A 16900-nucleotide genomic window follows, 5' to 3' on the forward strand; every position below is an offset into this window, starting at 1 on the left:
TGATTTTGGGAGTTTTCTCCAGACATCAGGAATACCCTGAGATACGAAGTAGGTTCCAAGCACTGTTTGGCTACTGCCCCCCCTCAGAAATCCATGGGATGTGTCTCTGAAGACATTCTTTCCACCCTCCGCATGAAAGCCTTTCATCTGGCCTCTGCTGAATTTCCCTCAGTTTCTCCAATTAACTAGGCGTCAGCCAGCTTCTGGCACCCCTAGTGCTCCACTCTGACTCGTTCTGCAACTGTGTTGGGGTTAGGAGGGACTCCAGAACTGGCTGTCTAGCCTCCTAGCTTGCTGCTTACTGGCTTGCTTTCTTGCCTCTGCTAGCACAGCCAACTTTTCTTCTCTGGTTAGATTTGAATATCCACCCATAAGAGGTTATGGGTTGTGAAGATACCCCTTATGAGAGTGACAAACCTTCCTGGGTCAGCCTCAGACCTTGGCCATGTGCCTTCCAGTTATAAAGGCTAGTGATGAAAGGCACTTGTACATACATTAGAGGGAAGAACTCCATTTCCTGGTTTGTAATTGGTCCCATGTCTAATGTTGCCATCAGGAAGAGGTGGGTTTATAGGTTTGAGGATGAGCTAGGTGCAGAGGCCCTGGGAGAGTCCTCCAGACAAGGGGGTTGAGGCTCAGGAGGGTAGAGGACTATTCTCTTCTTAGTCAAAGAAGACTGATTAATTTATATTTCTGATTGTGATATAAGGCCATAAAGCACTGTCCATAGGGAACTTCATACCACTTTTCTTTCCTCTTACAGATCTAATTGCAAAATACTATTGCAATTTAGGAACCCATCCTCAAGACCTTTCTCCTGGTCACACAAGAGAAATGTATTGTGGCCAAAGACCATGTTTCTTAGTCACTGACAAATAACCAGACATCCATCAGTGATGGAAACACCCTCACGGGCTGTCTGAAATGGTTGTTCTGAATGCAGATCCCACAAATCTTTACCTGGAATAGTTTTTTAACTTAGTCCACTGTCAAAGGATTTCAGAGCATTGAAACTGTAAAATTATAAAACTGGGAGCAGGTGTTTCAGGATATCAAAAAGCCATAGCTCCCTCTGGAGCTCTAGGATTTTATTTCTTTTTGCCTTGCTGTAGATCTTCCAAGGATTCTGTACTGAAGCTTTCTGTATTCAGGCATCCCCTACCAACCTCCCCTTCAGCCTGGACTGAGCTCTAGCTGACCTTTGTGTGAGCTTGCCTGACTAAGGGTCTCCTGAACTCTATTACTACAAATTTGTTAGCCAACTCAAGAGTCTGGCACTACTGACCAAGCTGGGGAGAACTTGCAAACAAAATGTTCAGAGATGCTGAGTCAGCCAGGATGGTAGCAGGTACAACAGGAGATCAGAGTGAAGAAAGGCTTCTCACTTGAGCAGGTAAGGAGAACACTGGGTGGATCCCAGAGCAGTAGCTCTCTAGGCAAAGGAAGTAGGGTATTTTCCTGGGGAGACAGAAACCTGCACTTGTCATCACATGTGTACACACACAGACCATGCTTCTTCCTGTGTTGCACATTTAATATGGCAGGCAAGAACCCCTCAGGGCAGAGAATTTAGCAAGATTGTAATGGGCAAGGTTATATTAGGTCACCTCTAAAGAGGGACTGGGCAGTCTGGGCTAGTTCCTCATGGTCCTCTCCAAAGGGCAACAAAGAATTTGGAAGATGGTGGCAGTCATCAGGGGAAGGTAGCAACTTCACTGCCGTAAGCACTGGTGCTGGACCCCACATGCATCCCCAAGATGAGCCAGCTGAGATACATGAGAGGAAGTGCCCTGCACCCTCGCTCTGGCAGGGCCTCACCTGGGTGCAGCATCCAAGAGATACTTCTCGTCTGCACCTGCTGCTGAGATGGCCCTTCCTGGACCTAAAATCCCCCAAGTGGAAGAGAAGAGCTTCTCTACCTAGTCCCCTTGTGGCCCCTTCCCTGTGATATTTAGCAGCTTATTAAGAACTAGTGCTCCTGAAAAGATTTGACCAGAGAACAGGGAAGCATTCTCCTTAGACATAATTTTGACCAAGACAACAAAGTCATTCCATCTTTGGTACAGCCCATCACCAATCTAACATGTGAATGCATCACCAGAAAAATCTCTCAAGACCCTAACACTGCTCCCTGGCTCCTGGCCTCCTGTAACTAAAAACTTGTAGGATCAGGAAGAGGGGCAAGAAAATCCTAGACGCAAGCAAATCAGGGAAAAAAAAAAAAAAGTCCATGGGGCCTTCTGCAGCAAAGCACAAGGATCTGGAGAAGACTGATCAGGGGTCTCTCAGGCAGGAAACCTTGACCCACCTTCTTCCTGCATGAGCCTGCACTGTAAGCTAAGAGTCATCTGCACTTTCCTTCTCAGGACTTTTGAGTAGAGGCAGGGAATGCTGGCTATAGTCAGGAACATGCCATCTCAAGGGTAACAGGTAAGTACTATACAATTAGAAAAGTTCTTCAACCTGTTGGTCCTACCTAAAACTGGCCAGGACCACAACACATGGTTCCCTATTCCCTTGATCCTTTTTATTTTATAGTGTGAAATCAGGATTAGGGTAGAAGCCTATAGGATGTCTCCTAATGATGGAATGTTGCCTATCTGTGCTATACAAAATAGCAGCTCCTAGCCACATGTGGGCACTGAACACTAGAATTCCCAGTGACCCAATAACTGAACTCCAGATGTCTATAACATTAAGATAAAAACTTGGGCTTCACGAACCAGCTCCCAAGTAGAAACTTTGAAGGCTTGCTCTGCCAGGTTACTAAGTGTCCAGGGTACCTGCTGTAGTAAAGACCACTATGGAAAGCCATGAGGAATCCATCTTGGTGTCTAGATTTAAAAAAAAAAAAAAACTGGAAGTAATGCAATGGAGTGGAGGCCTTTAAGTTGCTTTGTGATATTGGCCAAGAGCCCAAGGCCCCTCTCTGAGGCTTCTTTCTTGATCTGTAATATTAAGGGCAGAAAGAAGGAACACAGTTAAAAGACTAGGGATCATCAAGGCCCTGTCAGACAACTTGCATTGTGTAAGCCAGTCTACAACCTGTATCTGGGACCTGGGAAGAAACAAGCCAAATAATCAGAAGAATGGGAAGAACCATCTTTACTTCCAAGGAAGGGCTTTGAAAAGTATCCCCCCTCTTCAAAGCCTTTCTGCTGTCTCCACTGTAGGTGATCATGCTATCCCTGTAATAGCAGTACCACTTGAGAAGTAGGATGTACTGTACATGCTCTTTCATTTCCACCCTAAGACAAGCTCTACCAAATAGCATTCCAGCCAGAAACCCATTTTATAAGAATTCAAGGTTCTCGTGATGTACGTGCAGGACCCAGTCATACAAAGTGTCCTCTGTGAGAATAGGAGGCTAGACCTGCGGCCTCGCGCTGATTCCCGTGGCCTTGGGTGCTTAGAGTAAGATGTATGCAGGAGGAATGCCACTCTAGGGCAGCAACATTCTCGCCAATGCCCCATACACAGGGTAGTAAATGGGGATGAGATTTGATGTCCTTCCCTCTAACTCAGGAAAAAGAACAGTCTTTATCAAACAGTTCTATGCGAGTGTCATTTTCAATCATGTCCCTTTCTCCCATTATATCACATGCTGCTTCTCTTTATAGGAATGGATGTGTTTGCAGAATGTCATTAGCCTGAGAGTTAGAAGTGGGGAACGGCAGGGCCTGCTGCGATTTTAAGGCAGATTGCTCAAGCTCCTGAGCTGACTGCCTCACAGGGCGATGAGTGTCAGAGATGGGAGACCCCTGGCCCATTATCTAACCACTCGCCCCCTACATTACTGAGGAAGACATGAAATTTGAAAAGAGACCTGACAGTAAGTGCTGCTAACTCCCTCTCCAGGCTCTGCACAACTCAGGGTTGGCCTAGGCTGCAGCAATCAGGAGGCCCTGGGGGCACCTCCAGCCAAGGGGCTCCATGTATCTCTTTAGACCCTGCACTAATTTCCACCCATGCTGTGGGTGAGTAGGCAGGCATGGGTACTGGGTCAATGTACACCACCCTAGACAAGGTAGGTGCTTTTTCTGCTAGCTAGCATTGGACAACCTTGGTCAAGTTATAGCTTCGCTAACCCAAAACCTCTATCTGTGTTCATGGATTACTTCAGCAATTATGAGTGGCTTTTTTTTTTTTTTAATCTTAAGGAGGAAGATAATTGTAGACTAAAGTGATTCTCTCTGTACCTTTGGCATTTCACCTGGCACTTGCTTGCCATTCTTGGGTTTTCCTATTTATAGAACCTACCACCATCGCCTCAGGAGTCACTGACATGCATACCCTCAAGGAGTTACCACTGAGGAATGTATGAGGAAAGAAGCAGCAGGTGGTAGTCAAGCCACTCCAAATGTGGCAGCTCCCATTAAGGAGCAGTCTTGGTAGGTTTGCATCTGCAAACATCACCTTGCTTCACTGTGACCCCATACACACACTTCGAGAAAGACAGTGTCCTTATCAGCATTTCACAGATGAGAGAATTGAAGTTTAAGGAGGACCAAGAGATTTGCACTCAGGTCCCACATGATATGGTAGGGCTGCCCTTGATCCCAGGCAGCCTATCGAGGAGAAAGTTGGGGGTTTTTTTCTTTTTATTTTTGAACCCAGGAAAGCCAGCACTCTGCTTCGGGGGCTCTGCAACATGCTCATGACCCTGTATTGCTGCTAAATGCCCAGGCTCCAGAGCAGAGAACCAGGCAGAGCCTGGGGCAAGGTAGCCTGGCTTTTCATGAAGGTCTGCTGCCCTGTTCTTGGCTAGTTTCTCTTTTCATCCACCTGTTCTCTATTTCACAGGCTTCTGCAGAAACTCCTGGGCTCCCAGACAGAGGGGGCTCTGATGACTTCATCCTGGTTTCAAAAGAAGATGAGGGGGGCAGTGCCAAGGGGCACTTCTCAGGTCAGGCTCAGCCTCTTCGCACCCTCAAAAGCACATCTGGGAAAAGCCGGACCCTGGCCTGCTCTCCTCTGGTGTTCTCAGATCCCCTGATGGGCCCAGCCTCAGCATCCTCCAGCAACCCCAGCTCCAGCCCTGATGACGACAGCAGCAAGGACTCTGGCTTCACCATCGTGAGTCCCCTGGACATCTGACCACAGGGACCCAGTCTCCCCCTCAGGGGCCTCCCTAGGGGAGACCCCTCTGAAACCAGTGCTGCTTCCCCAGCATGCATTTGGCATTGGTACAGCCCATTCGAACCCTTTAGAAAGAAGCAAATACACCTATGTTCACAAAAATGCAGACAGGACTTTCTGGGACCTTACCTGACCCCACCCCAATTCTTGCTCTGAATTAGAGCCAGACTAAGTACCCAGACCATACTCTGAGAAAAGACCAAGCCACAATCAGAACCACTTTTCCCCATCTTCTCCTCCCCAACTGAGAGTGTCTGACAATGCCATCAGTTACCTTTAGGAGGAGGTGGACAGCTTCCCTCCCTCAAAGCGTCAGCCACCGGGAAAGTAGTTGATATTGAGAGTGCTTTCTCTGTAGAAATCTGTCTCATATTACTTAGTTCCTACCTAGGGAAGCCATATAGCAGAGCCAAGTGCAATAGAATGAACTAGAACAAGGGATTCCAGGACATGGAAAAACCCATTACTCAATTACTGACCTCTTAAAATTATGATTTCTAGAAACTGGGTCTAAAGTTAAAAGTTGTTTGGAGGTATGGTGTGATTTAAGATTCTTTTGATTTGTTAAAGAAGACATTTAAAATCCTCAGGCTAAATAGATTTTGGCCTTATAGTTCCTCCTTAAACAATTGTATTTCACTTTTTAGAATCTTTTACAGAAAACAAGGTCACTTTAAGCTATCTTTACTGACTTCATAAGTTGCAAGAGTATTACTATCCTTGAACTGAAAAAAAAAAAAAAGTGACCCTGACTCTAAGGGATACACATCTTTCGTCAAAGTGTCTCTGGTTTCAGAGCTGTATTTTACTGAGAAGTAAAGGGGGAAAGCCTTGTTTATTCCTATCTAGAGTCAGAACCCCTTAGTGGCCTTATGGTAGCAGTGACAGGGAATTGGACCTGGAGTCCTTTCTCTAGGGAGCAGGGCTTCCTAGAGAACATTCCAGGTGCTGGGATGTTCCCTCCCTGGGGAGGGAGGAAGGAATTGCAGGGCCTGTGCTCAGCTATGAACTCCTGTGTCCTGGGCACCACCACCAAGACCAGGTCTGACATACTAGTACTTTCCTGGGCTTCAACACAGATTGGAGACCACCTCCCTCAGCTGGCAGTTTAGGAACACACAGCATCACCTAAGCTGTTTCTCTCTGTAAACGAAAAGGACCCAAGAAGGACACCTCTCCCCTGCACCTGAGCAGGTACTCTGCCAGGGACAAGTAGGGACTGCAGATGGACATGGGACCTGTTTTGCTTCCCAGAGTAAAGAGCAGCCCTTGCGGGGAGGCCTGGCTCTTCTCAACAGATGGCAGTGGCAGCCTTCATGGTAACTTTAAATGAAAAGTTAAGTCTAAAAGAAGACTCCATTTATGTCCCTCCCACTGATAACCATATATTTCTCTGCAGACAAATGTGATAATGACATGATTTCCCACTCGATCTCTAAGAAAATGGTGATGACTCTCAAGTCAGCTACTGCAGAGGTGGTTCTAATTAGCTCTACAATTTGCTCTTAATTAACAGAAATCCCCTCTCACCAGCAGTGTGAGGTTAATGACTGGGCAACTGCTCAATAGTTGCACCAGTTAGCTCCCTGGTACCTGAGTCTGGTCCTCACAGCACCTCTGAGTAAACTGTTCCGGGGCACGTCCCTGTGGCGACACTTTGTAAGCTCTAGGTCTTTATGCAGTGGGCAGCCTCACACCTGTGCAGGGGTCACTTTCTCAGAAAGGACTTGGGAAGGTGTCAGAAATTCAGTTCTAGGGAGTACAGAATTGTCCTCTGCTCACTCCCACATCTCCTTTGCCCTGGGAAATAGAGGGATAGCTGGGTGTCACTGGCCACACAAGAGCCACTGCCACCCACCAAGCCAAGAAGGTTCCCTGCCATTGGCTGGGCATTTAATCATCACCAGAAACTCTCAGCCCTGTACATATGCTAAGGGAGGGTCCTCTCCATCCTGTACTTCTGTGCTGGTGCCACAGGAGCACTCAGAGGTGCTGCCTCTGTGAGCCCACTCCCTTCTCAAAGGAAACGTAGGAGGGGAGCCTGTAATGCAGCACCAGCCTCAGACCCCACCCCACAGGTTCAGAGGTAGAGCAATGTAGGAGTAGTGTTTTTTTCTAAGTGACATTTTTTTATTATTCTTTGGTGAATATCATTTGCATTTTTTATTAGTTACAGTGCTAAAGAATGTGTTCCTTTTTATTATCAGGTACTTACATTTGTATATTTTTTTAAATCTTGGACATATGAGACCTTTTTGTTTAACAATTGTGGTAATCAGTGGAATTCCTCGCATGTTGTGATTATTAGCAGTTACATTTTATATACATTAAGCTTAGATTAATTCCCGCTGTCATCCACTTTTTTTATACATGTCCCCATGTGTTTCATGCATTCCTCTCTAATGAGAAATGAATTAAAATTATCTGTGCATTACAGACTAGAGGAAGAAAATCAGCTTACTTTGCCTTATATTGTATGTATGCCAAGGTCATATAACACTTTAAACATTCAGCTATACTTGATTATTCTTGCAAGGATGAACTCCTGCTTATGTTCAGTGCCAACTGCAATCTGTAAAGAAGGACAGCACTGCAGAATGAATGTGCTCTGCCCTCTCACATGTGACTGGGCTGACTCTAGGGCACTGTCCTTTGCAGCACTGAGGAAGCTGCCACGGAGCTGGGTGCCTGCCACTAGCAGGAACACTGCCTTTACTTTGTCAGAGATGCTGAGTAGACATAAAGCTCTGACAGTTATAATTGATCCAAGTTTATCAGGAAACAGCATGACAGGTTATCATTTTTGTTTTTTAAGAATCACCCGTACGGGTCATTCAGAACAAGAGAATGGATGAAGGATTTAAGTCTCCAGCTCACTGAATGGCTATCCTGTGAGTGCAGGACTGGTTCCATTGCTCCTCCCCAGCAGACACACGCCTGGCCCTGCCCTGGGTGTTCAGTGCAGGAGCAGCAGGGAGGCTTGGGGCAGGAAGAAGCGGCTGCAGGGACAGCAACTGGCCAGCCAGGCTCCTCCTCACTGGCCAAATCACTTTGTCGGTGTTAACTTTCAGTAGCTTCTTCTAGTGGTAATAGTTCATGTAAGCAGGCTGGAGACCACGTTGATATAAAAAGTTGTCATGATAACTTTTCTCACAGTGGCATAATTCACTTGATTTATAGAATTCCCAGTAGTGCCCTCTACAGCATACATACCCTTTTTCTCATCCATCTTTATGCTGTAACTCATACTGATATAAGAAACGATTTATCCTTTTGGCAAAGTGATCCCACTCAATACGGTCATAATAAAAGACTAATGTGAAACTGACAGTGTAGCTTGACTTTTTCCAGGTGGGGTGAACACACATTGAGGTCAAGTGCAGGTATGGACATGGTCCAGCCCCCAAGCAGAGGTCACACAGCCTCAGCACTATCTTGGTCTCACCTACCCCCTGGAGAAGACCCAGGACTCTCACTAGTTGCCATCCTCTCCAACTCTGGCAAGTTGCTTAACCTCCTGGGCCTCGGATTCCTTATCAACAAACTGAAAATTCTAGTAGTCACCCATTTCATGGGGTGATAAGGATCACAAGGGATAACTGATTTAAAGCATGTAGCACAGAGAAAAGCAGGACAGCTAAGGATGATTCTGGACGGGGTAGAGACCGACCCCTTCCATTGACAGCCATCCCTCCCCCACCCTCCAGAGGCCTGGCTACTCTTGAGACAATCCTCCTGCTTTGCCTGCTGATTCAAGAGGCCATTTGGGGGCCGCCCCAAAGGCCTACCACCCCTTCCCACTCCCACAGCACCAAGTTTGTCCTACTAGCCCAACATTCAGCACAGGGCAACGACACAGGAATGGTGCTGAGAGCATGCTTAAGGGACAGCCAGGAAAGGTGGAGGCTGGGGGAGGAACCTTTGTAGAGCCAGGAAGCCAGTGGCTCCTAAGAATGGGTGCTTGGGCCCAGCCCCAGACTGCAGGACACTTTCCCTGCCTGTGTGCCACAGCTCCCTGCAGGCTCTGTGGAGGGTCTGATCCACCTCTCAGAAGGCTCCTGCTAGTGAGGGTTACCCCAACTTCCTCAGGCCAGTGACAACCACATATGCTCCCCGAATGGGGCCCGGGGTACCTTGCTCACGTTCCTCAAGACTGATGTGCTACAGTTCATCCTGCCCTATATGCACCCCCCTCTGGAGACTTGGCTGGAGTCCCAGGAAACTGCTGCTCCTGGTGTGAAATGAGAGAACCAATCAGCCGGCACAGCTATAGACGGAAAGCTGGGGGTCAGTTGTGAGTGCAGCTGCCCTAACCCCTGGTTGGGACTGACCACCTGAGGCCAGTGCTAGTGTTTTCCCACAGCTCCCCTGCAAGGTTAAGCTCAGGTTGCTGGCTGCCTTTCCTGAGTCTTCTCTTAGGATCTGCTTCTGAGAAACTCAAACTAACATTCCTTTCCTCCTGAGACAAGCCTGGTTCACCCCAGCAGGGTGGGGAAAACAGGAAGCAGCCAAGGTGTCAGGTTGGCTGAGCTTAGAATCCTGGCAGAAGAGGGGTTGCTGAGATGCTCCTTCCCTCCACTGTGATCAGGAGACTGTACAGAGACTGTTCAAGTCCCATCTAAGGGCCAGGACAGCCCCTCTGTGTTCCAGAACCACCTAGTTGCCAACTCCCATAAATGAGCAGTACCCATGGCCAACAGTGCCCTGCTAGGAAGAGCTACTGACAGTTCCACCTTTATTTTGTAACTTATCTCTGCCACAGCCAGCATCCGTAGCCTTTGAGGATATATATGTGTCATCAGAAACTTTTGCACTGAGAGCCACATCTGTTTGTGAGAAGAGATGGTAGTTCTCACAGGAAGGGAAAGGGCCCTGACACAGTGACAGCTTCACAACCCAGAGGATCCACTGGACATCCGTTATCTCACTCCTCCAGCAAATTCCAATGGACAACCTCAGAGTGTGAGGTTACATGAGTGTTCAGACACAAAATACCCCTCAAGTTGCCAGGAAAGGGTGGAAGAGACATGTTTCTATATAAGGAAAAAGCACTGGGGAAAAAAATCCCTTCCAGCCTGGAGGGAGCCCCGAGGCTTCAGATGGAAGGGCTAGGCTAGTCCGAGTCAGCTGTTGCTCTATAGGGATGACAGGAACTCCCACTTAAAAAAAAATAAAAAATAAATGCTACAAAGTAGTTGAAGTGTGGAATTATGACTGCCAAATAAGTTGTACTTGCCCACCAGCATCTGCTGTAATGGGGGCTGGCCCCCCATGGAGGACTTGATGAATCAAACCCCTGGTGACAGTGGAGTGCACTCATGGGCTGTAGTTCAGGAAGTAGCCTGGAAACCCTCCCATGTCTCTCAGACTCATAGAAATGAAGGGATATTGAACAAGGTATAACTGAACGGAGGATGGGGCTACAGGGTGGCCCCTCATAATGCTCCCAAGGGAGGCACAGCCAGCAAAGGCCATGATGTAAAAAGGAACTGTCAATGACATTCTTGGCCCTTAATGCAGGCAGTGCCACCTCCTGCCTCCTCGGCTTTGTCCCATTCATCTGTTCAAGCCAGCTGTTCAAGCTCCACATGCAACCTCCCTGTCCTTGGTCCACCCTACAGCTTGGTCAGATCCCACCCCCATCCCACTGCAGAGGAGGCCTGGTCCCACTTGTCAGGTCTGGCCAGTAACCTTGTTCTAATTATCCAGCTCAACTAACCTAAAAGCAGATCAGAAGATCAGACCAAGAGTTTTCTTTCAGCCCTCAGGAGAAAAGACTGCTCCTTGCTCCAGCCCCACTGGCCCTCCTGCCAAAGATGCACACAAACTCTTTCCTCCGCCCATGTGCCCGCTCACTGATCCTGTTGATAGTTGGCAAGTAGCAAGCTCAGTGGCCACACTCCTCCCTAGTGAGGCTCCACCAGACTGAGTTGTGGAGGTCCCAATATTATGTTTCATTTTGCCGACACAGTAAACTATTCCATGCACTAATGCAACCATTCATTATGCTTTGGGTCAAGGTCTCAGGCAGGGAACAGGAGGATGATTGGCCCCCCGGGTATCCTGCTCTATGAGGCCTTGGAAGACTCAAAAACTGAGATGTAGTTTATTCACTTAGATATCTAAGCTGTGTGTGGAGGGGGAGAAAAGAGCAGGACACACCTGAGTGCTAGGTGGAAGCAATTTGCACATTTTTTGACCTACCCCCAGAAGAAACATGGAATCAGTCCTTCCACATTCTATTCATTCAGGTAGTCCCAAGCTCACCCAGTTTCAAGGGAAGGGAGAACAAATTCCACTTCTTTATGGGGAGGGCAATGGCCCAGAAACATACTAGATAGACTGAAGTGCTGCTGGGGCCACTTATGGCACTAACTGGGACTTCTCCAGGGTGGGCAGGAGGCAGCTGCAGTGGTCCTGAGATGGACTAAGGCTACTCTAGCCACAGTGCAGAGCTTACAGACTTCATCCAAACCTGAGCGGTAACTGCCCACTCCTCACCTCCAGGAAGCCTTCTGAAATGGTTTTAAAAAATAATCTGAAAACTTTTGACACCTTCCTCCTATCAAGAACCCCTGGAATCTCAGCTCTGAGACTGCTTAATCAGTAGAATAATATGGAGGAAGAAGTGATGCAATACCAATTTCCAGTACCCTGCCTCAACAGACTGTCAGCTTCTACTCCCTGTCTCTTGGTTCCTGGCCACCAAGCTGCAAGGAAGCCCAATGCAGCTCTGTGGGCAGGCCTACATGAAAACAGCCAACAGACATGGAATCAGTCCTTCCACATTCTATTCATTCAGGTAGTCCCAAGCTCACCCAGTTTCAATTGACACTGGGCAGAACAGAAAAAGCTGTACTCCCTGCAGCCTTCCCAAATTGCAGAATCACAAGCAAACATATGAGATGTTAAGCCATTAAGTTTTGGGTTGGATGGTTGTGCAGCAAGGTACAACCTAGTGTACCACCTTGAAAGTGAATCCCTTTACCTCAATTGACACTGGGCAGAACAGAAAAAGCTGTACTCCCTGCAGCCTTCCCAAATTGCAGAATCACAAGCAAACATATGAGATGTTAAGCCATTAAGTTTTGGGTTGGATGGTTGTGCAGCAAGGTACAACTTTCCTAACTAGCAGGATTCATCTCAAAATTCTCTCATTTGGGGACCATACATCTTTCCTGGCCCTTTCCTCCCTCTCCCTTTCCCTCGCTCTCTAATAAATATATTCATATCTAAGTCCATAGTTTGCATGTCCCTTCTTGAAAAGAGGTCTGAATCTCTGTCACTCACTGTAAGGGTTCTGTCCTCATGGAGTTTCAGTCCAATGGGGAAGAAAGGCAGGGCCCAGAAAATGCACATGTGCGAATTTTTAGATGGGAACTATTGTGGCGGAGGATAGCCAGGAAGCCCAGATAAAAATTAAATTCCTAGGCAGAGAGACAGTTTCTCAGCCTCCCTCAGGTGCCGAGCTGGGATACTGGAATATGGGCAGAGGCAGGGGTAGAGAGAAGATGAGACAATAACCCCAGGGGCCCAGGAGTGGAAGCCCTTTTTCTCCCAAGATTTCAAAGACCAGCCTTTCCTAAGCCTCTTTGTCATCTTTGCTTCCACTCTCAAACCTCATCCTAGGGAAAAGTCAGGCCAGCTTCGATCCAATCCCAGGGCTGATCACAAATTGAAGGAAGACAGAGCCCAGAGTGACCTGGCATCTGAAGAGATGTTAGTGTCCAGACATGTGGGCCCTGCTATCCTGCCTCACTCTACAGATGCCAGAGCACTGTCCAGCCACTCTCCCAATTAAGAGGGGATGCTGAGCAAGACAGTCATCTCTGGGAACCTCCATTTCCCCCATCTGTGAAATGGGGTGGGAAAAGGCTGACAGAAAACAAGATCCAACTATATTGTTGTTTGCAAGAGATGCCCCTTAAAGGCAAAGACAGCCACAGGCTGAAAGTGAAAGGGCAGAAATTAAAATACCATGAAAATGGAGCCCCAAAACAAGCAGGAGTAACTAGCCTCATATCTAACAAAGCAGACTTCAAAATAAATCAGAAGAGACAAAGATCACTTTATCATAAATGGAACAATCCAACAAGATATAACAGTTATGCCCCAAAAGGCAGGTGCAACTAATTATATAAGAGACTACCCAAATTGAAGCCTCAAATAGACTCCAGTACAATAATACTGGGTGATTTCAACACGCCTCTCACACATTAGATAGGTCATCCAGACGTAGACTTGGTAGAGATTCTTTGGATCTGAAAATATTATAAATCAAATGGACATAACAGATATGTATAGAGTATTTCCACCAACAACTGCTGAATACACTTTCTTCTCAGCCGCTCATGGAAACTTCTCAAAAATAGATCATATTTTAGGACACAAAGCAACTCTTAGTAAAAAACAAAGTATAATTTTTTGCATCTTATCAAATAATGGAATGAAATTAGAAATCAACACAATGAAACCCTACAGAAACTATATGATCACATGGAGATTAAACAATACACTATTGAATTGTGAATGGGTGATAGAAGAAATCAAGGAAGAAATTTGAAACTCCTTAGAATATCGATACACTATACCAGAACTTCTGGGACACTATGAAGGCAGGTCTAAGAGGAAAGTTTATAGCTGTGAGTGCCTACATAAAATCAGAAAGATCCCAAATAAACAACCTAATGATGCATCTCAATGCCCTTGAAAAGAACAAACCATCCCAGCAGGCACCTAATGAGGTACCAAGTGGTGAGATACACAGGCATGGAGTGATTCTACTTCGAGTTGGAACAGCAAAGGATGTGAGTGAATACACTAAGGAACTACACCTGGGAAGCTGAACTCAGCAAAAAAAAAAAAAAAATTGTGCAGAATTGGCCACCCCGCCCTATAATGGGATTTCTTGGGAGGCACCTGAGAACCACACCCACAGAAGTGATCAGCCAAAGTCTATCTCTAAGGGCAGACCAATCTAATGTCTCCAAAGAAGGTACTTTCAACCTAGCATAACTAGACCTGAGGCTCAAGTAGATCTCAGCACCACCTGCCAGATTACCCCCCCTCACAGAATACACTGCAGAAGTGGTACCCTGGGAGCGCACGGATCTGGTATGAAGGTCAAACCACAAACTGGCTGTACATCTTAACCTAACCCACTCCATGTTGGCAGAAAGGGAAACTGAGTCTTCTATGAAATATCTTCAATCTTAGGCCACTCCATTGGGCAACTCTGCAATATAATAACAGAAAGATTAACATACCCTACCTCTTATTCTATCAATTTATTCAAGAATAATTGATAAGAAAGACAATTGAATGTAGACAATGACCACCCATTCTGGTCAAATATGTTGACCACTTATATCAGCAGAGAAGGTCCCTTCAGTCTACACCAAGATAACAGATTTTTTTTTACATATTTTTTTCCTTATTTCAAGGTGGGTGGGGGTGGACATTCTTGCTGTCCCAATTTTTTCAGGGAGATATCTATAGAGAGATATATAAATATAGATAGCATATATATGTGCTTATTTGCCTTGTGTTCTCTCATGTTTAGCATTTTTTAATGTAGTTATCTATTTCTAGCATTGTCTTGTGAGGGTTCAGGTTCATTGAACTGTACATTTTAGTTTGATCTTGTTTTATTTTCATGTATTTCTCTTATTTGTCTTTCTTATCTTCTCTTGCTATCAGCCTAATTCTATTGTTCTTTCTCCTTCTCTCCCAATACTGTGCTTCTTCTATTTTTCCCCTCCCTCTGTATAAACATCACCTGCTACTGCACTTCTGCATTCTCTGTTCACTTTTGAAATTGCAAATTGACACCGGCTACTTGCTTTAAATCCAGAGCTAGCTTGTGGTTATTGTTTTCACTGTTAATAATTGCTGAACCCCCCATTCCTGTTTATTGATGGCACATAATATTGAAGATGTCATAGAAGGATCTGGGTATTTACTGTAATACTGTTTAGTGTTTATTATTTGCAACAGTTGTTACAATTGTTTATTTTCCCCCATTCTATGAGGTATTGGGAACCTACTACAGGGACATGAGAAGTTCACAGTTTAGAGATTCTGCTGCAGAACTAAACATCCCTTCATATTACTCCTACCTAAAGGGAGGAGACAAAAAGCTCCAAACCATCAACAAGGAGGAACAACCAGAGAGGGAACTCAGGTCCCACCCCTCGGCATCTATTCATACATCAAAAACAGACAGAAGTCCCAGAACAAATAAGATAACTACATACAAAAGAACATGAACCAAACAAGAGGTAGAGGAATCCACTTCAATTGATGCACAAGACTAGGATCTCTGAAAACATGGGAAAACAGGCAAACAAATCTCTGCCACCCTATCCACAATCCCCCAACAGAGGAACCCACCAATAGTGAAGCAGACAAAATCCCAGAGAAAGATCATTTTTTTAAAACTCAATTATTATAATGTTCAATGAACTAAAAGAAGACCTAAGGAAGGAAATAAGAGCACAATTACAGGACATGAAAGACCATTTTAATAAAGAAATAGAATTAGTGAAAAGAAACCAAACAAAACTCCCAGAAATGAAAGATAATATCAATCAAATTACCAACGCACTTTAAGGCATCAATAACAGACTAGATGGTATAGAAAAAAGAACCTCATCCCTTGAAGACAGAACTCAGGCATTGACAACAGGCTAAATGATTTTGAATACACAGAAGGTAGGGAAAGGAAAAATTATAGAACATGACTGAAATATATATGAACTCTCAGATAACCTTAAAAGACCAAACCTGAGAGTCATAGGGATAGAAGAGAACACAGAGATATAAACTAAAGGCATGAAGAACAATAGACAGTTACAGAAAACTTCTCCCATATCAGAAATGAGATAGATAGCCACATACAGGAGGCTTATAGGATCCCAAGTAGACCCAGCCAGATGAAAAGCTCACCAAGACATATCATAATCAAAATGCCTAACAAAGGAAACAATATTGAAAGCCACAAGAAAGAAATATCAGGTCACATGTAGAGACAAACCAATAAAGCTCACTTCTGGTTTCTCTACCCAGACCCTAAAATCAAGGAGGGCCTGGAATGATATATTCCTGACCCTAAAAGAAAGCAACTGTCGGCAAAGATTACTATGCCCAGCAGAATTCAAGTTTCAAATTTGAGGGGAAAATAAAAGTATTCCATGACAAGAATAAACTAAAAGAATTCATGAACACCAAACCAGCACAACAAAGAAAACTCAAACTTCACAGAAAGAAACTAAAAACTAGTTCCCAAACAGAGGAAGTTCAACAGAAGAATAATATACTAAATGAGAATCAAGACAGAATAAAATAGAGCAAAAAAAAATGGCAAGAAACCACAAAAAAATCCATATTAATACAGAATGTTAATGGTCTCAACTCCCCAATTAAAAGACACATATTAGCAGAATGGATCAAGACAAAATCCAACTACATGCTCTTTACAAGAGTCCATCTTATGGGCAAAGATACCCACAGGTTGAAGGTAAAAGGATGGCAAAAAATATTCCAGGCACATGGTACAAGAAAACAAGCAGAAGTAGCTATTCTCCTATCTGACAAAGTTAATTTCAAGCCAAAGGAAAAAAAAAAATCCAAAGTGACAAAGAAGGTCATTACATCCTAGTAAAGGTAATAATCCAAAAAGAAGATAAAACCATAGTAAACATGCCCCAAATGTCAGTGCCCCAAATTACATGAAAACAAAATACTCCATGAAATTAAATTC

The 16900-nt window shown here is 45.2% G+C and overlaps 1 protein-coding gene and 1 long non-coding RNA gene across 10 annotated transcripts in view; one reads left to right on the forward strand and one right to left on the reverse strand.

The window, feature by feature from the left end:
• The window catches only part of TBC1D5 (TBC1 domain family member 5), a 515818-nt gene extending 506788 nt beyond the window's left edge, over window positions 1-9030 (forward strand). For 4 of the 9 annotated variants that reach the window (XM_081287556.1, XM_081287557.1, XM_081287559.1 and 1 more), the window contains one exon: window positions 4804-9030. In XM_081287556.1, the coding sequence (XP_081143682.1) occupies window positions 4804-5097 (294 nt within the window). In that variant the 3' untranslated portion in view covers window positions 5098-9030. The other 5 variants (XM_081287554.1, XM_081287555.1, XM_081287562.1 and 2 more) reach the window with 2 other exon arrangements.
• Window positions 1-16900, reverse strand: part of LOC308645431 — a 63762-nt gene that overhangs the window by 2420 nt on the left and 44442 nt on the right. The gene's annotated exons all lie outside the window — the stretch shown is intronic.

The sequence above is a fragment of the Spermophilus citellus genome, assembly GCF_964194105.1.
Source record: "Spermophilus citellus genome assembly, chromosome: 3".
Classification (NCBI taxonomy): Eukaryota; Metazoa; Chordata; class Mammalia; order Rodentia; family Sciuridae; genus Spermophilus; species Spermophilus citellus.